An 18,638-nucleotide genomic window follows, 5' to 3' on the forward strand; every position below is an offset into this window, starting at 1 on the left:
GAGAACCCCCCCCCCCCGACAACATTTTGGAAAGCAAACACTCCAATGTCCGAGTCTTTTGCCACATGTTTTTTGAAAATGCAGGAAATACATTTTTTTTGTTTACATAAAACTGACAAATATATTTTTAAATCACAACCAGCATAATTAGAATCACACTCCAATTTAGCTCAGGCGTTCCACGGACATAAAATTACACATTTCCAAACTTCCATCACAACCCAAAACACACATTCTACTACTCCTCCTCCTGAGTGTGGCGATACTACATGCAAGAATTTTGATGGGTTAGTTCAGGCTGCATGCAGTGGCAATACTGCACTGGTGTGGCTGTGTACAGGAACACTTGCTTGCTGCATTGATCTGAAGGTGCTTGTGTGGGGTTCCAAGGGGTTTAAGCAGATGGCGAGGAGGCGATAAACACCTCAACATCCGAAATAAGCGCTGAAGAGCAAGTTGAACACAGATCACTCTTCAAAGAGCACTACACATGCGAGTCCTTACAGTGACACTGAATGGTGCAACAATGATCAAGGACATTAGTGTGCTGTAATTACAGACAATGCAGTGACTGGTGGGGGGGGGAATAAGGGACACTGGCATGGCCACTCCAAAGACAAAGACATGCAGGTAGGTTAATTGGCTTCTGTCTAAAATTGACCCTAGTAAATGAGTGGGGACCTTGTATTGTGGGCTCCTTGAGGGTAGGGACCGATGTGAGTGTGCAATAAACAGGGATAGGGACAATTGTAGACACTCACTCAGGTTGAACTGGATGGACTGGTGTCTTTATTCAACCTTACTAACTATGCAACTTTAAATGTTTTTAATGATTAATCATTAAAACACAAGAGAAATCCAAAGCAAATCAATTTGGTGTGACCACCCCTTTGGTTTCAAACCAGCATTAATTGTTCTAGGTACACTTGCAGTTTTTGAAGGAACTCAGCAAGGTGGTTGCTCTAAACATCCTGGAGAACTAACCACAGATCTGTGGATGTAGGCTGCTTCAAATCTTTCTGCCTCTTCATGTACCGTATTCATCGGCGTATAACACGTACAGGTATATAAGCACACATTCGTTTTAAGAGGGAAGTTTCAGGGGAAAAAAAACTTAAATTTTAAATAAGGAACTTTGAAGCGAAATAAGGGTCAGTGCCCATCTGCAGCCTGATCAATGCCCATCAGCAGCCTCACCATTGCCTTCAATGCAGCAGCTTCCTATTACAGAGGCCGCCAAGTAAACAGGAGATTCACACTGTATGTAATCTGATGGCGCTCGTCCCGCCCCCCTTCCTGTCCCCTCCAAGGCAGCTAAAATTGAAGTATTGGCGTATAACACTCGCTATTTGCACCCAATTTTAATGGTGAAAAGGTGAGTGTTATACGCCAATAAATACAGTAATCCCAGACATACTCGATGCTGAGACCAGGGCTATGTGGGGGGCCAAACCATTACTTCAAGGACCCCTTGTTCTTTATGACATTGGCTGTATGTTTTGGGCTGTTGTAATGCTGTAGAATAAATTTGGGAACAATCACATGCCTTCCCGATGATATAGCATGATGGATAAGTATCTGCCTGTATTTCTCAGCATTGAGGACACAATTGATCTTGACCGAAAATCCAACTGCACTTTGAGAAATGCAGCCCCAAATCTGCAAGGAACCTCCAACCATGCTTCATTGTTGCCTGCAGACACTCATTGTAATGCTTTCTAGCTCTTCGGCAAACAAGTGGCTTCCTGCTACAGCCAAATATTTCAAATTTTGACTCAGCAGTTCAGAGCACCTGCCTCCATTTTTCTGCACCCCAGTTCCTATGTATTCATGCATAGTTGTCATCTAGCCTTCTTTCCACATGAGAAGTATGGCTTTCAAACAGGCTTGAACAGCACATCTTGAAACCCCAGCTTTGAAATCCTTGCCCGGAGAGACCTTGCTGATGCAGTGTAGCTTTTGTGTGTCTTAATGCTGTGCTCACTCTGCAAAAATAAAAATTGTACCCATGCATTGCATGGGACCCCCTTTCCTTGTTTTTTTACAAACAAATCTTAGCACATAGTGAATTAAATATCCCACACGGTTTCCTCGGGTAAGAGGGTTTGACTTTTCTTTTGGCCTAGAGTTAGGCTTTAACAAATGCCCTTTCAGGGTGGAATAGTTCTAAAACAACCCTGGACCTGGAAACCTCCAGATCACATAAGGAAGACCTTAAATAGCTGGTGTTCACACAAAGTTCTGTAGAGCAGTAGGAGCTCTGACCAAAGGTTGGAGACGGGCAGCAGATGCTCCAAATACAGGGTAGTATACACTGTAAAAATCAACCCCTATAATTCTGGGGTGACAAAAGACTACAGGGCTACAAAAACAGTCTTTAGAGATACAGTTCAGACTCAGATGGTCACAGCAACTGGTGGGCTGGCCAAGGGAGTCAAGACGTTCATAGCTAGACTCTGAAGGGGTGATGTTGGCTTACAGTGCCTTGAAAAAGTACTCATACCCTGTGAAATTTTCCACATTGTCATGTTACAACCAAAAATATAAATTATTTTATTGGGATTTTATGTGATAGATCAACACAAAGTGGTACATAATTGTGAAGTGGAAGGAAAATAAATGGTTTTCGAAAATTTTTATAATCAATATCTGAAAAGTGTGACGTGCATTTATATTCAGCCCCCCGAGTCAATACTTTGTAGAACCACTTTTCGCTGCAATTACAGCTGAAAGTCTTTTTTGGGTATGTCTCTACCAGCTTTGCATGTCTAGAGTGACTTTTGCCCATTCATCTTTGCAAAATAGCACAAGCTGTCAGACTGGAGAGAGCGTCAGAATGGCCCAATCAAACTCCAGACCTAAATTCAATTGAGAATATGTGGTAAGAGTTGAATATTGCTGTTCAAACACATGAATATGCTTTGATATAAACCATTCCATTGGAGCTCTGGCTATATGTTTAGGGTGGTTGTCCTGCTGGAAGGTGAGCCTCCACCAGTTTCAAGTTTTTTGCAGACTAACAGGTTTTCTTCTAAGATTGCCCTGTATTTGGCTCCATCCATCTTCCCATCAACTCTGATCAGCTTCCCTGTCCCTGCTGAAGAAAAGCATCCCCATAAAATAATACCACCACCACGTTTCACGGTGGGGTGTTCATGGTGATGTACAGTGTTAGCTTTCCGTCACACACAGCGTTTTGCTTTTAGGCCAAAAAGTTAAATTTTGGTCTCCTCTGACCAAAGCACCTTCTTCCACATGTTTGCTGTGTCCCCCACATGGCTTCTCACAAACTGCAAATGGTGGGACTTCTCATGCCCCTCCCCCCCCCACGGCTTTCTTCTTGCCATCCTTTCATAAAGAGCAGATTTATAGAGTGCACGACTAGTACTTCTCCTGTGGACAGATTCTCCCACCTGAGCTGTGCATCTCCTCCAGACTTACCATAGACCTCATCTGCTTTTCTGATTAATGCTCTCCTTGCCCCACCTGCAAGTTTAGGTGGGCGGCATTGTCTTGGTAGGTTTGCAGTTGTGCCGCCCTTTCCATTTTTGGAGGATTGATCAGTTCTCAGTGAGATATTCAAAGCTTGGGATTTTTTTTATAACCAAACCCTGCTTTAAAACTTCTCCACAACTTTATCCCTGACCTGTCTGGCGTGTTCCTTGTTCTTCATGATGCTGTGTGTTCACTATGGTTCTCTAACAAACCTCTGAAGGCTTCACAGAACAGCAGTATTTATTCAATTAAAATTACACTCAGGTGGGCTCCATTTACTAGTTGGGCAACTTCTAAAGGCAATTGGTTCCTCTAGAACAGGGATATGCAATTAGCAGACCTCCAGCTGTTGCAGAACTACAAGTCCCATGAGGCATAGCAAGACTGACAGCCACAAGCATGACACCCAGAGGCATGATGGGACTTGTAGTTTTGCAACAGCTGGAGATCCGCTAATTGCATATCCCTGCACTAGATTTTAGTTAGCGGTATCAGAGTAAAGGGGGCTGAACACAAATGCATGACTCACTTTTCAGCTAATAATTTGTAAAAAATAAAATAAAATAAAAATTAAAAAAAAATGCTGAAAACCATTTACCATTTTACTTTTTTTGGTTGTAACATGAGAATTTGGAAAATTTCAGAAGGGTATAAATACCTTTTCAATGCACTGCACACTTAAGGCCTCATGCACACTGGACATTTTAAAAACGGTAGTAGCATTGGCGTGTTAAAAATCAGTTTTTCCACGTTTTTCAAGAGTTTTGCCACACTTTTCCAAGCTGTGCTTTTTAGCAAGAAAACACAAGCTATGGGATCAAAAACGGTGGTTAGCCACACTTTACCAAGTTTACAGGCTTTAGATCATTTTTCCAGGTCCTCTCAAAACCCACTAGTTCTTGGGTTTTTCTCCAGCCTGAGAAAACTCCAACCAAAAAACAGATAACAGCCTATGTGTGCATGGACACAGAATAACATGCTGGGGAGTTTTCTGGCTGTAGAAAACCGTCAGAAGTCAAAAAATGCAGCTGCAAAAACATCAAGTGTGCATGAGGCCTAAAACCTCTGCAGTCAGTATAAGCGAGGAATCGGGTTAAAAATCTACAGTGACTGTAGTAGAGGTCTCTGCGTCACCTGACAGAGCTGAAGGGGAACCTGATAATGCAGACCCTACACCAAGGATATGCAATTAGCGGACCTCCAGCTGTTGCAAAACTACAAGTCTCATCATGCCTCTGGGCATCATGCTTGTGGCTGTCAGTCTTGCTATGACTTGTAGTTCTTTAACAGCTGGAGGTCAGCTAGTTGCATATCCCTGCCCTATACCAACAGGGCTGAAGAAATCCAGATTACAGAGGTTTGTTTCTTAGAAGATAAGAGGGCCCTGCACCATCCCCCTTCCCTCCATAACCATTAAAATGTAGGTATAGGCAGGGGTCACCCCTACTTGTGGGCCTGCCCCCTCTGTCCATATACAGACATGCTGCAGCTGTGTATCAGCAATGCAACTAGACCCAGGGGCAAGATAAAGTCTCAAGTACTCACAAACCCAAGCTGCTAGTGGTGATGAATTGGACAGCCAGAGGTGATCCGGAAGTTAGTTTTCAACTGCCATCAATGGCTATGTTTGCTCTAATTTTTTTTTTAAACTGGACACAACAACTCCAAAGTTATAGAGCTGCAAATATAATTATTAGTAATACCAGAACAGCCTGTAAAATGATTAACCAGAATATCTTAAACTTGCAAAGTACCTTTGATTTGGTCTCTGTTTTAGGTGTCCCGTCTGCTTTATTGTTCATTTTGGGAGTCGGAGTCAATTTAACATCAGAAAGCCCCATAAGCTCTGGGCTGCCAGCCATGCCTGAAAGATGCACATTAACAAACCTCAGCTTAGCTGTCAGAAACAAAAGGGGTCAGTTTTAGCTACAAGAGATACACACTAGTCACAGCACGATGCTAACATTTCAGGCAATGGAACCATAACTCACCTGAGTTGTTGGCCATATTGCCTCCCATATATGGGGGTCCCTGTGTATTCATCATTGCCGCCATGCTATTCATTCCCTGGCCATATGGTGGTCCTGCTCCCATCATCCCCCCCTGGTTCATGCTGGGATATCCTGGAGACCTACAAATTATAGTAAGCATTACAATTTAAAAAAGGTGCAAGCATTTTTTAAACCAATAACCATTTTATTTAAATGTTTGTTTTAAACTAAAAATCAGGCATAAATCAGAATACACAAATGTCAAGACACTTAAAAAGTGGTTCTAAAAAAGGGCAGAATGCATTGAGATAGACCTTCAGTGTGCAGCAGCCTTCTAAAACCTTAGCTCCATCTCGATCCAGCAATGTTGCACAAGAGGCTAGGCTGTCCAGGACTCTCTCCTGATTGGCACCATTGGCTCCTACTGCTGTCAAAGTCAGTAAGCCAATGGGGATAGACAGGGCAGTGCCGAGCCGCAGCTCTGTGATGAATGGACACAGAGCAGCGGCTCAGGTGTCCCCACAGCAAGCTACTTTCTGTGGGGGCAGGAAGAAGGGGCCAGAAGCGCAAGCGAGGGACCAGAGAAGAGGAGGATCTGAGCTGCTCTATGCAAAACCATTGCACAGAACAAGTATAACACGTTTGTTATTTTTAAACAAAAAACACACACAAGACTTTAGTATCACTAAGTTTTCTTACCTGTTTTGTATGGAATTTGCAGTGCCATGCATACCAGCAGTATCTTGTGCTTTGCGATTCATACCGCCAGGTGGAGGACACATTCCAGATCCAACTTGAGGTGGCATGGCTCCCATGTTTGGCCCATATTGGCGGTTGCCGATTGCAGAATGACTCATACGTCCTCCATACTGTGGCATACCTCCCTGCCCATGCATCTGTCCACCTGCAACAAGTGGGGCCATGCCACCTCCAGAATATCCTGCATTAGGCATGGCATTGTAGTTTGGCTGTCGGGGATACCCTCCTATTTGGAAGTGAGAAATTTAGTAGGCACATTGTTAAAGGATAAAAAAAAAAAAAAAAAAAAAAACAACACTACCTACAAGGAGAAGCAATAATCAAAAAAAAAAAAAAAAATACAAAAATAAAAAAGTTTCTATGATTACACAACACCTGATCAGTTTATCTTTTTTTACCACAATCGTATATAGGGGACTCTTGTGTATGCCTCTTGCACACAGGTGTCCAAGACCATTCAAGTAAATTCCAGCTTTTCCCCAGGTGCAGGATATAGCCTCCTACAGACATGAATAGCTGTGCATGGCTGAATGTCAGGTATACAGAAGTGCCATCAAATGTGTATTGTGTACATGTGAAGCAGTACTCATGATTTTGTTTTCCTTTGGTTTCAAAGCTCTGATACAGAGCTGCTGAAATCTTGTAGAAAGAAGTTGGAATTGCCTAGGAAGTATGTGTAGGGGGTGTGGTCTCGGCATGAACGTGTGAGGACGTATCTTCTCTGTGCTCCCCGGGCAGCCCTACTCTGCTGTATAAGTCCCGCATTTCTTCAGCCCATTTCATGAGGGGGAAAAAAAAAGGCCGCTATTACCCAAGTCCCTCTGCCAGAAGAGAGTGGTTCTTGGTGGCTGTGCAGCCTGCCGCCTCTACTCCGGACGCATCCAAGATGCTTGCTTCCACTGTGAACACCCGCCTGGATATCTCTGCAGCTGACAGAGAGCCGTGGGCTCAGGGCATGATCTGCTGCCCTTCTCTCCACCCAGTGATCTATATCAGTCCGCTTTGCGCTCTCCCTCACACCGCTTGGCAGCCCCTACGCTTTGCATGACAAGCCACAGCAGGAGCCTCCAGCACAGCACACAGCAGCCAGGATACTGCTGTATCACACCAAAGGAGCGTGTCTGGAGAAAACAAGCTGGAGCTCATCCTGCCATGGTCACAGCGAGTATTGCCTCACATCAATCCATGTCATATAGGCAGCCATTCAAGCAAACCCTGTTAATTTTACAAAAACTGCCACTGATTTTGAGGCCCAGGCCTTCAGGATGAAAACTTCCATGCAAGGAGAAAACTTAGCTTAAAACGGTAGTAAACCCTGCTTTGTTATTTTTACTTACAGGTAAGCCTATAATAAAGCTTACCTGCAGGTAAAATGAATATCTCCAAAACATGCACCGTGTAGGAAATATTCACCTTGCATGCAGCCGCTGTTATCAGCGGCGCATACGCATTGAAGGTCCATCACACCGTGCTGGAGCTTCTTGCTGGAACCGAGGGCCCCCGCAAGTGCCAGAGTGACGCTGTCCCGGAAGAAAGCACGGGAGAAGGTGGTCAGCCCTCACAGCGGTGAGCAGGTGCCGCTGGAAGGGCTTCATTCTAAGGTATTTTATGATGTGCTAGTATGCGATGCATACTAGCACAATGTGCCCTCATCTTGCAGGGTTTTTTTTGTTTAAGGTTTACTACCGCTTTATGCAAAAAGTGCCAGAAGTTGCTGCTTGGGTATTCATCATCAAATCTGATACTGTCACAATTAACCAGTCGGTCTCCCACTTGCAGTCCACACAAGCAAATTTCACTGACCAAATTACTCATTGATGACTTGGAAAACCATAACAGCCAGCGAACTAATAGAAAAGGAGCCTTCCAGAGGCTACTTCCCAGGCAGACCTTAAGGACACAGCGACGGCCATATTTAATACATATCTGGATTGTACCACCTCACATATCAGTTGCTATGGACAGGGTCCACAGGACCCAGAAGATGCCTGTACGGATAAACCCGGGGGTGTCTTATGCTGCCTGCACAGCTATACCACTAGAGAAGACATAATCCAAACACGCATGGTGCAGAGGCATCATAGAATTTGATGGTGCCCAGATTCCCTTGCTACCTGATGTATTCCTAAGGACTCTCCAAAATGTGTTGCTGCATTAAACTGCTTCTGGAGAAGTTTGGCCAGCTGGGCATCACATAAATGGGGCCACCCTTTTCATTTCATTCCCGCAAAAGGTAACCCTGCTATGAAGTTGCACATGCGATCAGTTATGACACCAGCCATTTGATTGTTTGACAGTTTGGTTGAGAGCACAACTATTGTGACAGTTACAGTCCACGAGTGGGAATGTAACTTTTTTCAAACTTAAAATTTATGGGTTTATTGCCGCTTTAAGACCCCTTTCACACGGAGGCGCTTCTAAACTGCCAGTAAAACATTTGAGCACTTTTGAAGAGATTTACAGGCACTTTTCAAGAACTTTCCATGAATTTCAATAGAGAGGGGCATTTTTTCACCACCCTGCCAGCCCAATATAAAAGCATTCATTTTAATGGAAATAATGGTTTTCATTAGCTTTTCCGGCACTTTTTTTAGTGTTAAAGCGCCTCGGTGTAAAAGGGGTCCAAGGCCGGCACTGGTACGACATATGCCCTGAATTTGGGGAGCGCATGATGTGTATAAAATTAATGATTCCCTATGAGAGCTGCCTTAAAATGGTCCGACAAGTCCAGTTCCACCTGCAAGCCACTACAGCACTTGTGTAGTGATAGGGGTTCATGGATGGAACCAGTGTTTCATAACAGGTTGCCGATTGTTTGATACCAGGAAGTGTCGAGACTTTTCAGACTACATAGCTCTTCGAGGGGGCAGAGATCAGAGGCAAGGGTAGTGGGGTAGGTTGAGTAATAGTATTCTTCCACAGGCACTTTTATTTGGGATGCAACATTCACTATAAACATTAGGTATGCTTTTAAAGCACACTTCCCCCATCCTGACCAAAGTCTTGAAAGATGACCCAAAACAATCTGAGGGCTTGCCAAGCAAGCCCAGGCAGCAATGAAGATTATTTTGATGCAAGCAGCAACTATTCTACTCAGGATAGTGAAGGAATTGGGAAGTTTAGGTGAGGAAATCTTGGAAGGTAAAAGTATACTTAACCACTACAATACAGGGTACTTTCGCCCCCTTCCTTCCCAGCCCAATTTTCAGCTTTCATCGCTCTAGCGCTTTCAATGACAATTGTGCGGTCATGCTACACTGTACCCAAATGAAATTGTTATCATTTTGTTTGCACAAATAGAGCTTTATTTTGGTGTTATTTATTCACGACTCCGTTTTTTATTTTTTGCGATATAAGCGCAAAAAAAGCGGAAATTTGGAAGAAAAAAAACAATGTTTTCTTTTTTCTATTTGAAAAGAAATCCAATAAAATCAAATTTTGTCATAAATTTAAGCCAAACTGTATTCTGCTACATGTTTTTGGTAAAAAAAATTCCGTTAAGTGTATAATAATTGGTTTGTGTGATCAGGGACATATGTACGCAAATGATCATGTACATATGTGTGCAGGTGATCACGTACATATGTGTGCAGATAATCATTGGGACATGTGATTTTAGTGGGACATATTATTGGGGACATGTATGTTTTGGGAACATATGTGGGGACTGTGTTTGTACTGTGTGGTGTGTTGTGTGTTGACACTAGACTGATGATCAGTGAGTAAAAAGCTGTAAAAAACAGCTCATACTCACTGATCATCAGCCGGCTGCAGCGTTCTGCTCTCCTCAGCGATGACTTCAGTGTAAGGAGAGGAGAGCCGATTGCCTAGCAACCGGCTGTTTGTTTACATCACATGACGGCCGTGATTGGACACGGCCGTCATATGATCAGGAGGGCCAATCACAGAGCCCTCCTGCCGATCTGAGATGTGCCGTGTCCGGGTGACACGAGCACATCGGGCACGCGCGCGCACGATCCCGCTACTTCTGAAGGACGTTCCTGAACGTCCTATCAGGAGTAGACGGCTCCCACCCGGCCGTATATATGCATTGGCCGGGTGGGAAGTGGTTAAAGTAGAACTATAGGCAAAAAAACAAAAAAGAAAAAACAAGAAAAACTAAAACAGGAGCAGGTTCCCTTTGCCTGATCATGTACACACAGGGTTAAGAAAACTCTGCCATCATCCTGAATAGCTTGAGCTGAAACCAGAACAAGGAACTAGCAGTGAAGAAAAACCTGTGTCAATGTACTGTATAAGCAAATCAACAGAAGATAGCTAGGAAATTTCACATACATCAGATCCCAAAGGAAATTGACGACTATCCCCTCAACAATTTCACTGATGAAAAACAAAGCTGTGGAGAATTCGTTAACAGACTGTCTGTTGGGCTTGTCTAGATTCCTTTTGGTCAATGTTCCTAAACTGGGTGGTTGACAGACCACAGCAAACCTCTGCAAACAAAATGTCAACCGACAAGGGGTAAAAACGAGAGCATAATTTTGGTCATAAACTACCCCTTGCAGGAGCAGGGGTTTACAGCACTGACCACTGTCAATTGGCCCTCATCTCTATTCAGAGTCACTTGCCCAAAAAATGTAAATGCATAAATTTGTCATTCGTATTCTGGTTCACAGGGCAGTTCTCTAGCAACAGGGTTTTCCGGCAAATTAAAAAAATTTCTTTCAAATTATTTTATTTTACTTTTTTTAAAGAATATTAATGCTATTTTTTTTAGGGTGGCCTTCCACTTTAACCAGCAAAGAAAGAGTCAAAACAGGCAACAGAGAACCCAATATGGAATACAGCTGTGGCCAACAGTTTTGCGAATGACATTCATTTTCACAAAGTTTTCTGCCTCAGTTTTTATAATGGCAATTTGTAAATACTCCAGAATGTTATAAAGAGTGATCAGATGAATTTCTATTAATTGTAAAGTCCTTCTGTCATGAAAATGAGTTTAATCCCATAAAAACAATATTTCCACTGCATTTGTGAATAAATCTTCAGGGTGCCAAAGAAAGCCCAGCAAGAGTCAGGGCCGGCTCCTACAGTTGATTCAGCTGCGGGATCGGGGCACCACCAGTACAGAGCTTGCTCAGGAATGGCAGTAGGTCGGTGTGAGTACATCTGCACACACAGCAAGTCAAAGACTTTTGAAGGATGGCCCAGTAGGAAGGAAGGGCAGCAAAGAAGCCACTTCTCTCTAGGAAAACATCAGTGACAGACCGATATGCTGCAAAAGGTACAGGGATTGGACTGCTGAGGACTGGGGTTAAGTTATTTTCTCTGATAAATCCCCTGATTGTTTGGGGCATCTGGAAAAAAACATGCTTGGAGAAGAAAAGGTCCTGTGTCATGCCAACAGTAAAGCATCCCTGAGACTATTCATGTGCGAGGTTCCTTCTCAGCCAAGGGAGTGGGCTCACTCCAAATTATGCCCAAGAACACAGCCATGAAGAATGGTACAAAAACATCCTTCGAGAGGAACCTCTCCCAACCAAACAGTTTGGTGATGAACAATGCCTTTTCCAGCATGATGGAGCATCTTGCCATAAGGCAAAAGTGATGGCCAAGTAGCTTGGGGAGAAAAATAAAAAAAATATATATATATTTTGGGTCCATGGCCAGGAGACTCCCCAGACAGTGGGAGGGGGAAGTATGGTTAACTGGTTTTCTGCAGTAATTTTTCCACAAAATCGGATCCTCATCTAAGTCACAACAATAGACGAACAATGTGCTTAGGCTGATAACACAAAAAAAGTCTAACTTCTTGTGCCTTTAACACACCCAATTAAACATTCACAGTACTGAAGTAAAGTGAACCCACAGACATTCTACAAAAGCGAATTGGAGTCAGTTTACAAACCTTGAGTCAAGCTAATGAAAGGAATATGGAAGGTGTGGTTTAGAGCTACTTTAACAGTCTGCCGACCGCCTCAAGCATGAGTACGGTGGCAGTGCGATTCCTCTGTGCCAGATCACGTACCTAGTACATGATCCGCTACTTCTGGGTAGGGCGTGTGAGTGCTGCGGCTGTGCGCTGATTAGACACAATACAAGCTGATCAGTGGGTGCCAGCCAATGGATGTCCACCAGCACCCAATGATCATCGAGGAGGAACACCATGTAAACAAGGCAGAGCTCTGTCCTCTCAGCGGAGATGTGCTGGATTTTGTTTGCCTTCAAAGCAGAGAATAAAATGCAGCACAACCCTTGGGGAAAACAGCACATAGTAAAAAATAACACTGGCTACGCACATATTTAACTCTGGTCAGCATAGATGTCTAACCCCTTTCCAGCCAGTGTCAGTGCAGATTTTTAGCACTGATCACTTTTAGTGTCACTGGTGGTGTCAATGTCAGTTACTCAGTTCATGCAGACAGTCCGCCGCAATATCGCAGTCCGGCTATAAGTCGCTGATTGCCACTATTACAATAAAAAAAGTGTATGTGATATATAGATAGAGAAAAAAAAAAATAATTATATATATAATATATATTGGCATAAATTTATGAAGAAATCTGTTTTCTGGATGTTTTTAGCAGAGAGAAAAAAAAAATTGTCTACAGCACAAGTGGTGATCAAATACCACCAAAAGGTCGTGTTTTGTAAAGATGAATTGTCAAACTCCTCCTGAACGCTATGCTGTGCAGGTCTGATCCAGAGCTACTGAAAGCACTTGCTTGAAGTCATTGCTGCCAAAGGACATTCGACCAGCTAACTCCAAGAGTTCATTTACTCCTTCCTCCAGCACTGTGAATGTTTAATGGATGTGTTCAATAAAGACATGACGTTAAAACGTTTGTATATTATCAGCTTAAGTACATGGTGTTTTTTTTTTTTTTTTTTGAGTTGGATGAGATCACATTTTATGGCAAATTACTGTAGAAAACCAGATAATTCCAATGGGTTCACATACTTTTTCATGCTACTGTAGATGGAATGGATCAAAAAAAAGAGAAGACCTGACCTTGTAGGACCCTTATAACAAACAGGGAACAGACTGTACCTGGAGATTTCAGATGAACTTGAATGGCTCTAACAACCCTATAACCCTACCCCACTCAGCAACTGTAAGAACAGAAGACCAGGTGGAAGCCTTACACAACTGGACTACAGAGGATTGTGCTGAAATACACAGGAAACTGACAGATCTGGTGGAACAGGTACAGGGGAGATAACTCACTTAGGTGGATGCAGCATTAGACCAATGTTACAGCTGTCCCCTGCCGGCTCCAGACTATGAACTAAGCAAACACCGCTGATCACTTATCTCATGGATTTCAGACTGCAAAGAGCTGGTGAATGTTATTCACCAGCTCTCTGGTTTGCCCTTCCAGCGTCCATTGAAGAAATGGGTGGTGGAGGGGGCAGGAGCAACTGGTTCAGGCTCTCAGCAGCTCACAAAGACGCTGTGTCAGTCCAGGCTTCTGGGTGGATCCCAGCCATCTTCTCAAAGCCTGGGCTGGCTGAAAATGGGTCACAGGCATGCAGAATGAACTGCACTATAGCTTTGGCTATACTTCACCTTTAAAAGCAGGGAGACCCTTGCATGGTCCTGAGGTCAGGAAAAACAGGGAATACGTACATCTGATCAAAGCAGTAACTTTGTGGATACTCTAATGCACGCATTAAACAGAGCCAGTGCATCTCTATGCAGTACCCCTTTGCCTCCACTTCCCCCGATTTCAGCATTTCACAGACTAGGTTCTGGACGAAAACCATCGTTTTTGCTTCTCAGCTCTGTCCCCAGCTTCTCCCTGGCAGAAGCATGAGGTAAGGGGAGTGCACTTAGAGTAAGGGAGGGTGGGGGATTCTTGACATCTGATGCAAGGGGTAGTTGGGTGCTCTGGACAAGTCTTACAGATACAATGAGCCTTTTGAGGGCAATCAAGATGCTAATGCAGCCCACGAGGAAATTGAGCCATTAAAGTAGGGGTCTCAAACTCCCTATAGCCAATGCTGAGAGATTTCATTTTGATGCTTAGGAGCGGAACATAGGGATGAGAGGACAATGTCCTCACTGGGATAGAATGCTGAAACAACATTTTGAGATAAAAGATGGTCTGGTTTAGTTTAAAAAGAAACTGGGAGGTGAGCCCACAAGACGGCGATAATTCACAATTCCACACGATGGGGTTTATTGTTCTTGATGATAATATTAGCAGAGACTTGATGCTGTATTACCTGTTTTGCCTTTTACTCTGTAGGCCGTGTGGAAAGTATGTAACTTGGTCTATGTGGACCCATTTCCTGATATAAACAATTTAAAAAACAAAACAAAAATAAAAATGGTCTGGGGCATAAGAAAACCTTGTGATTTTGGAAAAGGAGAGGCTTTTTACAGGAACAGCAATGCAAAAGCCAGACTGAGCAGCAGGGTGAAACAGTCTTGAGACAGATCTGGATTGCAGTAAAGTAGTCAGGGGTATTTTGCTAGAAGCTTGAGTAGGTCTGTGTACAAGATTCTTCTGGGTCAGTTTGGTGCATTTAGAACGATCCATTTTCTCTTGTTCCATTTTCTTGAGCAGACGAGGTAGGATTCACACTGGAGGGTGAGTAAATTAGCCTGAAATGAGACCGGGGATTATCAAGACATCCCAGGCTAGAGCTCGAACAAATCTGGTTTTGGAAACAGATAGTTTGATAGAGAATCGGGAAGCTTGGAGGTTTACATCTCCAATCTCCCAGTTTTGGCATATTAGATTGAAGATATCTTGATGAAGGGCCCATCCCCTTGAACCAGGCCAATGGCAGCTGAGATAATTCACTTTGCAGGGGTCTAGTGCTGCAAGGTCAACCTGGCTGCTCTGTTGATGAGAAGCCTGGCTTCTCCAAATGATTGTGTTCCTTGGTCTGTTAAGGTTGGTACACACAAAAATTTTTTTCGTGTGACCCTTAAACAAAAAAAACAAAAACAAACTAAAAACAAACATGAAAGCTCTGTACAAGGTTAGTCCAACGAACTCCCCCACTGAGTTGCTGTGTTCTGGACAGAGGGACAACCCGGAAATACAGGGCCATGTTGCTCATTCATTGTCCTAGTCTAGTTAGCTGCAGTTTGATCTGCTGAAATTGCAGCAAAAGCTTTTTGCAGGGTTTACACCGCACCTAAAACGCCCTGCCCATTGAAATGAATGAGCAGCATTGTCAAAGCACCAGCAAAGCACTTAGTCAGCGGTGCTTTTAAACCCTTGGGGGGGGGGGGGGTTTAAAAGCGTACAGATAGTGGCGCTTTACCGCGTCAGTGTGAAAGTGCCTTTAGCGCCATGTTTGGTGGAGAGGTGTCAACAAGGCCTATAGCAACAAGAATACCACCTCCACTGTGAAGTATAGTGGTGGCTCAATGTTTTGGGGGGGAGAGTGAGCTCTAAAAAGGCATGGGGAATCTTGTAAAAATTGATGGCGAGATGAATGCAACTATTTAGAAAATACTAGCAGACAATTTGCATTCTTCTGCACGAAAGCTGTGCATGGTGCGCTCTTGAACTTCCAGCAGGACAATGACCACAAGGCACAAAGGCCACGTTAACCCTCCAGTGGTTACAACAGAAAACTGTAAATATTCTGGAGTGGCTAGCAGTCTCCTGACCCTAATAGCGAGCCCCTCTGGGGAAGATCTCAAACGAAGTTCATGCAAGACAAAGACTTTGCATAACCTGGTGGCATTTTGTCAAGATGAATGGGTAGCTATACTACCTGCAAGATCTCAGGGCCTCAGACAACTATTACAAAAGACTGCACGCTGTCACTGATGCTAAAGGGGGCAATACACAGTAGGGGTTTGCATATTCACTGGTCGTATGATTCGATTATGATCATCTTGTTCACGTTTCGATTCAATTCCACAATGCATCACGATTACTGCACATTGTTAAAAATATTAGCCAAAAATTCAAGCAATCAGAAAAAAAAAAACTCAATTTTTCTCCAGTGGCAGAGGCATGGTGGGATCAGACTGGCATGGTGGGATGAGGCAGAGGGGTGATGGTAGTGGAGGGATGGAATCAGTGACATTGGCATTCACCTGCTATTAATTTCCGTTGATTCTTTCTCCATGCTCCTGTTTTCCCCCCTTCTGATGCCTTCAGTAAAGCCCGTCAGTTCTCCTTGAGCTCCTCCCCCTGCACTGTACTGGCCATCAGCTGACTTTCTGCTTCAGCGAAGGGGAGAGGAGGTGGCTTTATCCACCATGCAGGCTCTGCCTCTGTTTCTCCTGGAGAGGCAGTGCAATGCACGGAGCGACAGATGAGGTCATCAAAAATAGATTCAGCCTACTCGAAGCATCGGGAATGTCTGAACAGCGATGCACCGATGCTGCGATTATATTCAACACCCCTAACACAAATTATTAAGAACTAAGAGTATGCAGACTTTTGAACAGGGGTCATTTGTTTAATTGTTGCCATGTATGGTTTTATGACTGTGCCATTCTGTTATGAAGTGGTCTCCAAACTACAGCTCGGGGCCGGAGGTGGCCCTTGGGTCACTATTCCACCAACTGACACCATTGATGGGGCACTATTCCTTCTATTCAAACCAATGATGGGCATGATTTAGGCCCACGGATGCTAGGACATTTTCTGCTCCCACTGGTCAGTGTCAGGCCTCACTACAGTCTGAAGGACTAATCTGGCCCTTTACTTAGGTCTGGAGACACCTGTGTTATGACCAACAGTTAAATATGAATCCCATAACAAAATAATTTTTGCCTGCTCACTCTTTAAAATGCATACTGTATATTACCAATTCGCTAAGGGTATGCAAACGTGAGCACAAGACACTATAAAATAAATAAAATGATAGATATCTCTCGCCCTCTCCCCCTCGATTATATATATATATATATATATATATATATATATATATATATATATATATATATATATATATATATATATATATATATACACATACATATACACACACACACACAGTGGTGTGAAAAAGTGTTTGCCCCCTTCCTCATTTCCTGTTCCTTTGCATGTTTGTCACACTTAAGTGTTTCGGAACATCAAACCAATTTAAACAATAGTCAAGGACAACACAAGTAAACACAAAATGCAATTTGTAAATGAAGGTGTTTATTATTAAAGGTGAAAAAAAATCCAAACCATCATGGCCCTGTGTGAAAAAGTGATTGCCCCCCTTGTTAAAACATACTATAACTGTGGTTGTCCACACCCGAGTTCAATTTCTCTAGCCACACCCAGGCCTGATTATTGCCACACCTGTTCACAATCAAGGCATCACTTAAATAGGAGCTGCTTGACACAGTAAGGTCCACCAGAAGATCCTTAAAAGCTACACATCATGCCGAGACCCAAAGAAATTCAGGAACAATTGAGAAAGAAAGTAATTGAGATCTATCAGTCTGGAAAGGGTTATAAAGCCATTTCCAAAGCTTTGGGAATCCAGCGAACCACAGTGAGAGCCATTATCCACAAATGGCGAAGACATGGAACAGTGGTGAACCTTCCAAGGAGTGGCCGGCCGCCCAAAATTACCTTAAGAGCGCAGCGACGACTCATCCAAGAGGTCACAAAAGACCCCACAACAACGTCCAAGGAACTGCAGGCCTCACTTGCCTCAGTTAAGGTCAGCGTTCATGCCTCCACCATCAGGAAAAGACTGGGCAAAAATGGCCTGCATGGCAGAGTTCCAAGGAGAAAACCACTGCTGAGCAAAAAGAACATCAAAACTCGTCTCAATTTCTCCACAACACATCTTGATGATCCCCAAGACTTTTGGGACAACATTCTGTGGACCGATGAGACAAAAGTGGAACTCTTTGGAAGGTGTGTGTCCAAGTATATCTGGCGTAGAAGGAACACTGCATTTCATAAAAAGAACATTATACCAACAGTAAAATATGGTGGTGGTAGTGTGATGGTCTGGGGCTGTTTTGCTGCTTCAGGACCTGGAAGACTTGCCGTGATAAAAGGAACTATGAATTCTGCTGTCTACCAAGAGATCCTGAAGGAGAATGTCCGACCATCTGTTCGTGTACTCAAGCTGAAACGAACTTGGGTTCTGCAGCAGGACAATGATCCTAAACACACCAGCAAGTCCACCACCGAATGGCTGAAGAAAAACAAAATGAAGACTTTGGAGTGGCCTAGCCAAAGTCCTGACCTGAATCCTATTGAGATGTTGTGGTATGACCTTAAAAAGGCCGTTCATGCTCGAAAACCCTCTAATGTAACTGAATTAGGACAATTCTGCAAAGATGAGTGGGCCAAAATTCCTCCAGGACGCTGTAAAAGCCTCATTGCACGTTATCGCAAACGCTTGGTTGCAGTTGTTGCTGCTAAGGGTGGCCCAACCAGTTATTAGGTTTAGGGGGCAATCACTTTTTCACACAGGGCCATGATGGTTTGGATTTTTTTT

At 43.6% G+C, this 18,638-nt stretch overlaps 1 protein-coding gene across 4 annotated transcripts in view; it reads right to left on the reverse strand.

Annotated features, from left to right (window-relative positions):
* ARID1A (AT-rich interaction domain 1A) overlaps positions 1–18,638 on the reverse strand; it is a 154,527-nt gene that overhangs the window by 29,280 nt on the left and 106,609 nt on the right. For 2 of the 4 annotated variants that reach the window (XM_077481037.1, XM_077481036.1), the window contains exons 8-10: positions 6,186–6,471; positions 5,487–5,626; positions 5,250–5,392 (exon numbers count right to left, since the gene is read on the reverse strand). In XM_077481037.1, the coding sequence (XP_077337163.1) occupies positions 5,250–5,392; positions 5,487–5,626; positions 6,186–6,471 (569 nt within the window). The remainder of the gene's footprint in view (positions 1–5,249; positions 5,393–5,486; positions 5,627–6,185; positions 6,472–18,638) is intronic. The other 2 variants (XM_077481039.1, XM_077481038.1) reach the window with 1 other exon arrangement.

Source organism: Lithobates pipiens, unplaced genomic scaffold, assembly GCF_037356315.1.
Source record: "Lithobates pipiens isolate NorthernLeopardFrog02 unplaced genomic scaffold, aLitPip1_a1.2 Scaffold_16, whole genome shotgun sequence".
In the NCBI taxonomy this organism is placed as follows: Eukaryota; Metazoa; Chordata; class Amphibia; order Anura; family Ranidae; genus Lithobates; species Lithobates pipiens.